The sequence below is a fragment of the Haplochromis burtoni genome, unplaced genomic scaffold (genome assembly GCF_018398535.1).
Source record: "Haplochromis burtoni strain Fernald_Lab_line unplaced genomic scaffold, NCSU_Asbu1 Contig_74, whole genome shotgun sequence".
Taxonomy (NCBI): domain Eukaryota; kingdom Metazoa; phylum Chordata; class Actinopteri; order Cichliformes; family Cichlidae; genus Haplochromis; species Haplochromis burtoni.
In genome coordinates this window covers 1,449,649-1,461,596 of record NW_024582435.1, presented here as the reverse complement: position 1 = coordinate 1,461,596, position 11,948 = coordinate 1,449,649, and the positions used below count along the sequence as shown (strand labels likewise).

Genomic DNA, 11,948 nt, shown 5'->3' with positions numbered 1-11,948 from the left:
GAACATCTGGCCTGCTGTCAGCTCCCGGTTCAAAAGCCCGCGTCCATGATGGCACGACATTAGCGACTTGCACATATGCTGTATGATAAACAAGTTTTGCAGCATATGCTGCCCTCCAGATAATGTTGCTTTCAAAGCAGCCTTGCTTATCTTAGTATTCTAGCTTTATTAGAACAGCATGGCCAGGTAGCAAGAGTCTCTGTGATAAACCGGCCCACCTGCAGTCCTAGTCTGTCGCCCACTGAAACAAAATAAATGAACACGTTTATCTCAGTACCAGCAGCCACGTACTTAAATACTGAGATTTGTTTTGCATTTAAAGGCCTCTGAGCCTGTAGTGACCAGGAGCCCTGAAGAGAGGAAGTCCTCAAACCTGACTGGACGGCGCTTTCGAAGCTATAAAAAGCTGTTTCCATCATGCTGTCTGCAGCTCGGCACATGTGGCCATCTTTTACACAATTGTTACTTTCAAGGTTCTTTTGCTTTCCTTAAAAATTTCCTTTGCATAAATTCTCATGACACCATTCAAACCTTTTATTATAGATTTGAATATGTGTGTGTGTGCATGAAAAATATGTATTAGAGCATATTCACAAAAGCCTGATGCCAGAGATTGATAAAATTCTTTGCTTGAATGCGTCTTTGAGGATGTTTGCTACCTTGCTCAACATGCTGATTTCCTGCTTTCTCACTGATCGCATACACAGCTCGGACTGGTGTTTTCCTCGGCTCTGGAACACTAAATTGCTGTGTGGTAAAATAAATTAAAGCTGTAGATCCTTTCAAAGTTTGATGTATGGGTGGATGGTATCAATGAGCAATTTAGCCAAGGTCTTAGACGACCTAGTGTTGAATAAATTATAGAGCTGTGGCAGCTGTGCTTAACTATGAACTTTCAATTTAGTAAGTTATAGGTGTTCCTTATTGCACGCTGCACATTTCGAATCCTCCTTTGATTATGAGACGGTAATCATATTCTTGGGTCTTCTTTGTTAGATGCTCGTCCTGTGAGCTGATCTTTTCCTTACCACCTGTTTTACAGAACAGCATTGTTTTACTTGGTGTGCAGATGGTGCACATCTGTTAGGACCAAGATCTTTTGTGTGCATGTGCGTATCCGCTCTCTTGCCCACCCACACCACAAGGTTAAACTCTCCAAGCGTGTGCCACTGAATTTGCGCGTCCCTGCGTTTCTTGCAGCAGTCACCCACTCTTCCACCTGGCCGTACAGCGTCAGGAAAGAGTTGTTTCCTTGGCTTCTTCTTTGGAGCGCGGCGGATTTCCTGTAGAGGAGCCAGGTCACGCTGAGATCACAGGCTACTGTGCTGCCCCCTCCTATGCATGGAAACGAGTAACAATAACTACCACTGCAGGGCAAGATATGAAACGATTTTTTGGAAAATGACTTCGCAAATGTGCAAAAGGCGGCACGATGACACGGCTAAGAGCCCCTGAGTAAGATGATCATTAATTGGGGACAGCCTTTTATCTTCCAGTAGCTGGGTGGGCTCCAGGCCATACATTACAGCTTCATCACCATCTATCCTGACATTAAAGTATGTTCAGTCTCTCCTCAAAGTACTCCACCCTTGAAATTCAGGTCACCAACCTCCTGTGCTACCAGAGGCTGGTGGTAAAAGAACTGAAGGCACTATTTTCTGCTGCTTACCTCATGCCAGTGTGGCTTTGTGTTCACCGCTGCCACGTGCACGTCCAAATTACAGCCTGCAGGCAGATGTCTAGGGGAGGTGCCAAGCAGCGCTTACAGCCCAAGGCCTGATCCCAGCCTAACCCCCATCTCCACGCACTGATCAGGCAGGCCTCTGGGGGGTTTTTAGTCCTCACTCTCTGTTTTCTCTCTCAAGGTCTTGATGCTTCATCACTTCACAACTCTAATTGCTGTTTAGACTCATTTCCCAGCTTTATGTTGCTCTCTTATTTGTAAATATGCACATTTTAATTTATTTTTTGTCCATTTAATAAAAATACAGAATAATTATTATCACAAACTGTAAGTTGAGACAAATTACTGGTGATTAAATGTTTTATTTCTTCAATTTTAAGATGCAAATCTTGTGAAGGTTTGGGTGTGGCTTGTTTCTGCTGACCTCTATTCATATTATGTGTCTGTGTGTGCGTGTGTGTGTGATTGTGTGTGTGTGTTGTGTGTGTGTGTGTGTGTGTGTGTGTGTGTGTGTGTGTGTGTGTGTGTGTGTGTGTGTGTGTCCAAGTTTCTAGTGCAAAAAGACCCCCCACTCCTCCTATTTTACGCCCCCTGCCCTCTCCTGGTACACTCGCCCCTTCCCCCGGGCCCACAGGCTTCCTCTGGGGGGCTAATTGTGTGATGGTTTGCTCATTGTCAGGATCAGGTCAGGCAACAGGAGTGTTTTCACAAAGCAGACATCTGCTGTGCTCTGCTGCCGTTTTCAGCAGTGACGTAATGTCCTGTGGCAGGTCTCGTCCATGCAACCCCGTTGGATTGGTTGTACAGGAGAGGGCAGGGGGATGGGCTGTGATCAGAGCTTGTGGGGGTGGGGATTGAATTAGAGGCTTATACTTGGGGACAGAAAAAAATAATGCTGCTAGCTGGAAGCTGGTTTCAGTTCCCTGCAAAAACGTAACATTCACGGTTAATTTCACACTCAGTGTTTCTGACCTGGAGGATGCGTGGAAATAAATCCACGGGACGACGAAGTGTAATCTTCAGATATGACTATATCTATAAACCTGTTTGGCTTCCTGTTAAATCCAGAATTCAAAATCCTGCTCCTCACATACAAGGTCTTAAATAATCAGGCCCCATCTTATCTTAATGACCTTGTAGTACCATATCACCCTATTAGAGCACTTCGCTCTCGCTCTGCAGGCCTACTTGTTGTTCCTAGAGTATTTAAAAGTAGAATGGGAGGCAGAGCCTTCAGTTTTCAGGCCCCTCTTCTGTGGAACCAGCTTCCAGTTTGGATTCAGGAGACAGACACTATCTCTACTTTCAAGATTAGGCTTCAAACTTTCCTTTTTGCTAAAGCATATAGTTAGGGCTGGACCAGGTGACCCTGAATCCTCCCTTAGTTATGCTGCAATAGACGTAGGCTGCCGGGGATTCCCATGATGCACTGGGTGTTTTGTTATTAACCTCTGTCTCTCTTCCACAGCATGTCTTTATCCTGTCTTCCTTCTCTCACCCCAATCACAGCAGATGGCCCCGCCCCTCCCTGAGCCTGGTTCTGCCGGAGGTTTCTTCCTGTTAAAAGGGAGTTTTTCCTTCCCACTGTCGCCAAAGTGTTGGGTTTTTCTCTGTATGTGTTATTGTAGGGTCTACAGTAAAGCACTGTGAGGCGACTGTTGTTGTGATTTTACGCTGTATAAATGAAATTGGCAAACTGTTGTCCTGGATGCCTACAGCACATCTGGGTTATTATTTATTAGCCATATTTACAGGACTCCAGGGTAAATAAATGGACTGAATGGGAGTTTAACTGGAATCCAGTTCTTTGGTGTGGTATGGTTTCTCTGGGTTCCTTCATATTAGTTCACAATTATATTTACTACTCACACCAGCCTGTCAGTCGGAGAAATGCTGCCCTAGTATAGCCCATTACCTTATGGATTGTTTGCGGGCCTGCACTGGGGGCTGTTAAAGGAGAGGCCTGGCAGCAGGGCCGAATGAGGTCTGATCCAAATCAATGTGTGATGGTGCAGAACCTTGAGCTCCATTAGCCCGCCTGAGCTTTAACTTCATATTGTGGTCTGGAATACATTCACTAGGCTGTCTATCTCTGGCACTCTCTCTGTCATGGCTTCCTACTAGCAATCAACTTCTTTACAAATCAGGGGTCAGTGTTAGTTCAGTGTGTGATTGCACGCTTTAAAGTTCGGCTCCGTGCAGCCCCGGCCTCACTAATGCATTCGCTGCTTCACCCAAAATTAGATTTAGGCAGGAGTTTCATTTTCCACGTCTTGGTGGATTTCTGAAAGCTGGAGCAGGAATTAGAGAATGATGCCGGACAGCCTTTGCACAAACTCGAATGATGACACTTCCTTTAGAAATCGCTTTGAACCTCATTTAACCGGTTTCAAAGCCAGATGGTTGGAGCTCATTTTGATGTGCAGAGTACTTGAATCTGACAACAGCATTGCCTCTACAAATAAATGTAACCTCAGCAAGCGTTCAGACCCAGTGCCCAATGGTAGTGCTGCGTGTCAGCATCCGTGAATGTCACATTCCTCCCTGCGTTCACGTCGGGTGCACTTTGTGCATATAAATTCTTGATTTGGGATATTACCGAGACCTGGGACTTTTCGAGTGTTCCCACCCTCCAGGCAGGAATAAGAACAAATTAGACGCTGGGGAGAGGCTGTTTCTGAAGCATTCCTCCAAAATGACCTAGAGCTATGTTTACCCTTTACTCAATGTGAAATGTAAGACTTAAAGATGTTGATCTTTGCTTGATACTCGAAAAGCTGGGAGATTAAGACCTTGATGCTTTCAATGTTATCAGAACTAAGAGAGTCTTGTTGTATCTGTAGAGATCTTAGGGACTCTCGGGGGCACGTGAGCAGCGAGGTCGTCTGTTTGAAATGAGCTTAAGACAAAATTTGAGCAGATGTGTTATCCCAGTTTCTTTCCAGTGACACCCCCACAATACATCAGCCTTTACTTAATCCTGCCGGAGCTCATAATGGAGGTCTTAGATGATCCGATATTGCAAATCCACTCTATCTTTTCCTGCATGCACACACACACACACACACACAGACACACACTGCTTTGGACCAAATTCCTGAATCAAGCCAAAGTACGGGCCGGAACAGCTGATTTGCCGTCTCGTGTCCTGTTGGAGGAGAAAGTTGGACGCAGCTCTTGCCGCGCTGTGAACGACTGTTTGCCAAATGGAAGCTGTAAAAAGTTATTGTCGCGGGCGTCTCCTTAGCGCTCTGTCTTTGTGGGAATATCGTGTCAGAATTATAGGCCATTTTGCCACAAGAGATAAAAAGCTGTCACTGCAATATGGCCCTCGTACATCCACACCCTGATCTCAGACCATCACAGGGGATTTCCTGCATTAAGAGAACAAATAATGTGTTGTTGTGGAACTGAGTGGGGGCGAAACTGTAGTTTCACTTTTCCTTTGTGTTGTTGTCCCAGAATGTAAGACGTAGGTTTTTTTTAACCTTTGTATCATTAATTATCCACCCAGGTCGGTTTCACGTAGACTGCTTTCATTATTCGGGGACCTCTCGAGGTTTTATTAAAGCAGGCAGATTCCTAAAAATGCATTTTATATGTAAAGGTTTCAATATGTGTTTAAATATACAACAAATCAGAGTCGCTGTGACATCATTTTAGTAATTAAGTTTTGTCAGAGCCAAATCCCGAGGACAGGCCAGCCAAATAAAGCTGCAGCTCACTGCACGTCTGTGCATGTCCAAGATGTCCCGATCCAAGCCAGTGATCCCACGTGCTGGTGATTAGTGTAGACGCCATGCAGCCTGGCACATAAGCGTGCAGCGTGTGTGAACGACCTCTAACTGCCCTCACCCACAAAATGTCAGAGAATATACGTGAACAGCAGTTAAAGGTGTGCAAATGTAACGTGGAGGCTTTTGGGTTTGTGCTTTTGCAGCTACGCTTTGGCAGACGAGGCCTACCGCTCGCTGAGGGACCAGGACAAGGACCAGTGCATTCTCATCACAGGGGAGAGCGGAGCTGGGAAAACTGGTAAATGCTCAGTTTTTTTTGTTGTGTCATAACTTCAGAGCAGGTAACAGGATCACCTCACCACACTGAACGAACACCTTCAATCAGGCTCTAACAGAGTGTCTCACACTTCATGTGCTCAGCGGTCCTTTGTTTTAAATGTAGTCATAACTTGTAAAGAAGCCGATAAGGGCTGTGGGATGTAATCCTCCATAAAAGGGAGCTGATGTCAGTTTTGTTTTGAGAACATCGTGTTGGGACATGAAACTAGATAATGACTCTGCTCACATAAAGTCATGGCGGTAGACATATTACAGCAGCAAACACACGGCTGTGGTTTCCTCATATTTGTGAAATTATGTATATTCAGAGCCAGTCAGTCACATTCACACTGTTATGAACACTTAAAGGCTGGACTTTCCATCAGACTGAAGCCTTTTTCCATATTGTGTGGTTTTTATGATGGTGTATCCATGTTCTGGAGCAGTTTCACATACTGTACAGAAACACAAGAGGATGGTATTTCCTGTGCTGTGTCACAGGTAACAGCAGTATGCCTCTGACTGCGTGTTGGCTCTGGGAGTGCTGCTGCAGCTCAGTGCAGCTGCAGACATTCATTCATACTTTGAGTTCAAACTCTGACCTGTTCGCACGGCCAACGTTGTCCCGAAGAACGTTCTGGCTCGGTGAGACGTGGCAGCAGCCCGAGTAAGCTGTACAAAATCCCTACATGCATTTATAAGGCTGTGCAAAACAACCTTAATGACCTCAGACTGTTATGTTTTCATTTTTCTAAAGCTGTACTTTATTTGTCGTATTTTTGAGGGCTTTTCAGACCTCTCCATCATCCTACATCACCCCCTAAAAACCTGAATACACTGAACACCACATGTTTAAGCAACAAGTTGCATTATTAATAAAGCTAAGAAGTTCCAGCATATCAATACATTTCCTTTGTGTAACCTGCTTTCAAACTGTTGCTATGCTGATCTCTGACAGGAGCTCCGATTTCCCAGCAGAACTTTGCCTGCAGCCTTTGTCAGCACTGTGTAGGAATACATGTTATGCATAACCAGGATTATTTCCCGGTGATGCATCAGTGGCGTCCACCACGGGGGGCACAGTGCAGTCAGACCGGCCTTGTTCTGTTCTGTAGGATGCACCAGGCTTTATTCCAACTCCAAACCTCTCCTGGTTGTTGGAGGGAAAAGAAGAAACGACTCCGAGGAGCCGTTTCTGCAGCCAAGTCGGAGATAAATTTGGATTTCGGTAATCTCATCAGCCCCGAAGCTCTGCAGTGAAACGAGGCCATCAAAACCAACCCTATTGATATGGGTCATTGACATTAAAGTGTGATAGGGGTTTCTTTTTCAGGCTCTCTCTGACTGTGGCTTCTATAAAGGGGATGTGACCAAAATTATTATCAGATGCCATCTCAGTGTGCAGGAGACAAAACAGTTTTTATTGTCTGCAGACGGAGTACGTTTACTTTCCTAACCTGAGAGATAACAACGTGAGGATTAAAGTCCTCAGCTTGTAACTCAGAAAAGTTTTTTCCTACGTTTAGATAAAAGTACGTGTCCTGAGCTGTTTGCCAGACTAATCAGGAATCTGTACCGACGACTGCTCTGAAGGTCTTTCCTGTCCTTGCCTGGCACGCCGCACGCATCGCCGGTTCTGGGTCACCGTCCTCTCTCTGGTCAGGAGAGACGATCCTGATGCCAGCCGTCGTCCGACGAGGCTTGTCGCTTGTTCAGACAGGACATGTAGCTTTTTGAGCCAAGCAGAGAATTATTTTTGGGGAAACGTGTCTTAGTTGCAGCACGCTGTGCTGGAGCATTTTTAAATCACTTTCAGCTCCACAGAAAGTTTTATTCCCGTGCTTTCCCCTGGCTTTCAGTGTAATCATAGTATGAATGATGATAATGTGATGCAATTCTGGTCACCGTGTAATTTAACAAAGCAAGTCTTTATAACGGGACCTCCTCCTCTGCTCTGCACCCTAACGAACGATCCACACCCTGCTCTGATGGCTGTCGGGGGGGATGATGTAAGGGGGATTTTTATAGGGGATGGTGAAACGGGTCGACATCTCTGCACTTGTCCCTCAGTCATGTGGATCACATTATATTTATCTGTGTGTGTGTTTCAGAGGCCAGTAAGCTGGTAATGTCGTATGTGGCAGCAGTGTGTGGGAAGGGCCACGAGGTGAATAAGGTCAAGGAACAGCTGCTGCAGTCCAATCCCGTGCTGGAGGGTGAGTGAAGATGCCCAAGCTGCGTCCCAATTCAGGAGCTGGGTTGTCTGAAGTTCACGTTTGGAGGGTGGATGTGTGTTGAGGGGCTGCCAGAGCTGCTCTAATTCAAGAGATCTTCAAAGTGCAGCTGAGAAAAGCAGCTTTCTTTACTCGGCGTTTAGGAAACGAGAAGACTGTGCAGGATATTTGCAGCCCGACTGTAAATGCACTGCAAACCGCTGCATGAGAGCGTTTAATGATGGTCTTTGATATTTTGGCTTGATTTCCAAATGCACAATACACCAAAACAAAAATGCAAATGCAAAGCTCCTGGCAGTTAGTCACACAACCTACAAAACATTTCTTTTAGCTAGCTTAGCTAATCTGTAAACACAGATGATTATATAACCATGGAAATGTAATCACAGGCAAGTTAACTCATCCGCAAAATAACTTTAGGGATCTTATAAATACTGTATAATACACTCTTTTATTTTCTTAGCTAAACGGGACGCTACACACACACACACTCATTCCCACAGCTCAGTTCTGGCACGCAAACAGCTGTATTTTAATTGGGGGCAGTGGACAGGAAATGCCCATGAATGATGAAGCTGTATGCCCGGGTTGCTGCAGAAAACCCTGCACATCTGCAAGAGTTTAGCTCACGTCAGTCTAATTGCCCTAACACTGAGAAGGGGGAAAGGGAACAGAGTCACGCTTAACACGACGGATCCGTCACGCTCGCGCTCTGCGACACGATACGTGTTGGTTTCATTCTTTGTCGCCCTCGGTTTCTTTTCATTTACGTCTCTTTATCTTCCTCCAGCCCTCTCCTTCCCCGTCCTCCTCTCCCTCTGGCTGCCATTGTGCCAGACTAGCAGCCCACACATTCACAGCAACCGCCGACTTAAACGCACATTAATCAGCTGTTATCAGCAATTAAGCAGTCATGCTAATAGCGCTGTGATGCGTGACACGTTAATGGCATCTTTATGTAGAAATGTGGTGTGAAGCCAATGGAAAGGTCGTAGCAGGGAGATGTTCTGAAAGGCCTGATTGTGCACGAAACACAAAGTTGTTTGTGTCAAAAATGAATATTTAATGAACCCTTTAGTTACGTTTATTTACAAGCAGGAGCCCGCATTGAAGCACTTTTTGAACGTGGCGTGACATCAAGGTTCAGCCCGCCCTAAGCCTGGAAAGCCCTGGTGCTTTGCTTAATCCACCCAGAATTATGGGGCCTCATCAGTACAAATGGCTTTGACATCCAGGCCATGTATGATTGACAGCTAGCTGGACTCGGGCACGAGGTTAGGGATCATTATGAAGGTTTTGAATATTCTTAATGGCCTCTCTGCAATGCATCGGCGGTAACTTTACTCTGAGGTTATTTGCACAAGCTTTGCATTATTTGTAAAGCTTTCTGAATCCATTAGTTTAATTATTTGTGTCTGATTTTTCTTTTTTTCCTCTCTTCAGCTTTTGGAAATGCCAAAACTGTAAGAAATGACAACTCTTCCAGATTTGTAAGTATGCAGGACGAGCTTCTGTGGTTTGGAAAGATGATCTCGTGACACACATTCTTTTTCAGAAAGCTTTTATTTCTTGAATACTTGGTGTGCATGTCCTGTGTGCTTATACTGTTTGTGTTTATGGCAACATTACTCCAGAACGTGTTTTCATGCATGTGAGGTAGTTTGACTATCATGCATGTGAATATGTTTTTTCAAATACAGGTGATATTTCTTGGTGTCCTCCCTGTGTTCCCATGTAATCTGAGACCCTGGATCTTCCCAGTAGACGGGTCCACACGCCCCCTCAGTCTGAGCAGGCTTTGCACATTTGATATAGTACATGTGCACATGCCTCAGGAAATGCTCTTTACATAAAGCGAGCAGGACGAGGCCTTTCACCTACACTGCGCCGCCCGTTCCTCTGCGTCTCGTATCTCTCTGAATCTGATTGTTGGAAAAGCAGGAGAAATTTAATGCCCATCTCTAACATAGGTCTGGCGTCATAAGGGTGATTAAGTAGCTGCTTTGGTCCTTGGAGACACACACACACACACACACACACACACACACACACACACTGCAATTTCAATGTTACAATGTAACATTATGTAACTGCAGTTGTAACATTGCCTTTGTTTTCCTCAAACTGCCCGGTTCAGTATTTTGGGGACGTCTGATCTCCTGTGATTTCCATCGCTGTTCATTTCTAAATGTTTCTAACATGAATGTTTAGTTAGCTGCAGTTTCTTCAAAGAGAAAAAGTCACTTCATCTTAGCAGCTGGCAGTCCATCCCAAAAAAGTCTATTTCAGTAACACCCCAGCCCCCCAGGACTGAACTTTGCTTTCCTTCTTGTGCCTGACGCTCGATTATTGTAAAAGAAAACGATTCTCCCAGCATGTGCCAGCTCGCAGGCGAACTGCCAACCTACCTGTCGTGTCCCAGTTTTTGTGTCACCGTGCACACGGTTTTTAATCATCCGCCTACTTTTAGATGGCAGCACATGCCGGTGCACGGACATGCAGTTGTAGCGGTGAGCGTTATAACGGATTATGACCTGATCTGTTTATATTTAGCTAACCTTCGCAGCAACCTCAGGCCCGCTCACCAGATATCAGCTCATCAGAGCGCCATCGGTTGATCAGAAAACTATAAGTCAAGCTGGCTCTTCATTTTGCTGAGTGCAGCAGGCTTATTGAGTTTGGCTAAAACCCATTTACCAGCAGAGCTCGGCCTGTTCAGAGGAGCTGTCTGCTATTAATACATCAGAGGAGGGAAAAAGCCCAAACACAGGACTCTCTGTCTCAACTTGCAGGTTTCAGAGAGAGTCCGAAAAAAGGCCTGAATGTCATTTTTTTAAAAGAGGCCACGCCTCCCTGTTATCTTTAGGTGCTCGGAGTCCTTACACTTCTCCGACCGACTGAATCTATACGACGTTTTTAAAAATAGACGATGGCAATAAAATCTAACTGCTGCTCTTTGACCCTCAGGGAAAGTACATGGACATTGAGTTTGACTTCAAAGGAGATCCCCTGGGCGGAGTCATCAGTAACTGTGAGTAATAAAATGGAAAGAAAGCTTCTTTTTTTTTTCCTGATTGATATTTTAAATATTTGTAAATCACATTCCTCAGAAAACGCCGTCATTCCAGCCTCGTCTTTCTCTCCTCGGCTCCTTGGCAGTGTTTTGGTTTGATCTCGCCTCTGTTCACATTGTTTTGTCTGAGCTGGTTTCCCCGGCAGAGGTCACAGAAACAAAGACGGAAGCTGACAGCCGAGGCACAAATGAACCTCTGTCTGCTCGCCTGAGTCAGTCAGACACAAAGATGGTCTGTGAGAAGCAGCTGCTGACATGTGACTTGGTCAGACCGAGCTGGCTAGCTACACGGCTGCTCTTCCAGGCCTGGATGGATTCCTGTCCGCTCATTATGTTTTAGACGAACATCCTCTGAGCCTTCGCTGCTTCCTACAGCCGAGAATAGCTGGTTATGATTTATGAGAAGTTCTCAGTAGCGTTGGTAATGATAGTGGGGAGACATTTTTGGCATGCCTTTAGTCACAACATAACACAATATTGTTCCCGCACGGATGCTTGAATGTGTGTTTGCTTATCTGAGGCTGAGGGAACATTAAATAAACGCTGTTCAGGAGGCTTTGCAGCAGAAAGTGGAATCCTTCCTTCTCTTCAAAGTAAAGCTGAGTACTGAGTGTGGCTGGACATGGCTGTGCTCAGGTCACTTCGCTGCCCTGCCCCTGTGTCTGTCTGTGATGGAGGAACTGGTTTTCAGTGGCTTGTCTTGTCCTCTCTGTATCTTTAATCACAGCTCTGTATTGCTGCTGACAGCCACTCAGTTGTGGATGTTGTATTATTGATGTGCAAGCTCTCACGGAGCCACTAACGTGATTCTAACCCCGACAGCCCCGGGGCTGCAGCGACCTCTAGTTCGGTGCTTGCAGTGGAGCCACGACCACAGATCTGTGAGTCGGTGTTTAAACAGC

At 45.5% G+C, this 11,948-nt stretch overlaps 1 protein-coding gene across 1 annotated transcript in view; it reads left to right on the top strand.

Moving 5' to 3' along the window:
- myo1b (myosin IB) overlaps window positions 1-11,948 on the top strand; it is a gene marked incomplete in the record, with an annotated part of 53,904 nt that overhangs the window by 18,754 nt on the left and 23,202 nt on the right. Inside the window, 4 exon segments of the mRNA XM_005925908.3 lie at window positions 5,625-5,719; window positions 7,851-7,955; window positions 9,417-9,463; window positions 10,941-11,004. Of these exon segments, the coding sequence (XP_005925970.2) occupies window positions 5,625-5,719; window positions 7,851-7,955; window positions 9,417-9,463; window positions 10,941-11,004 (311 nt within the window).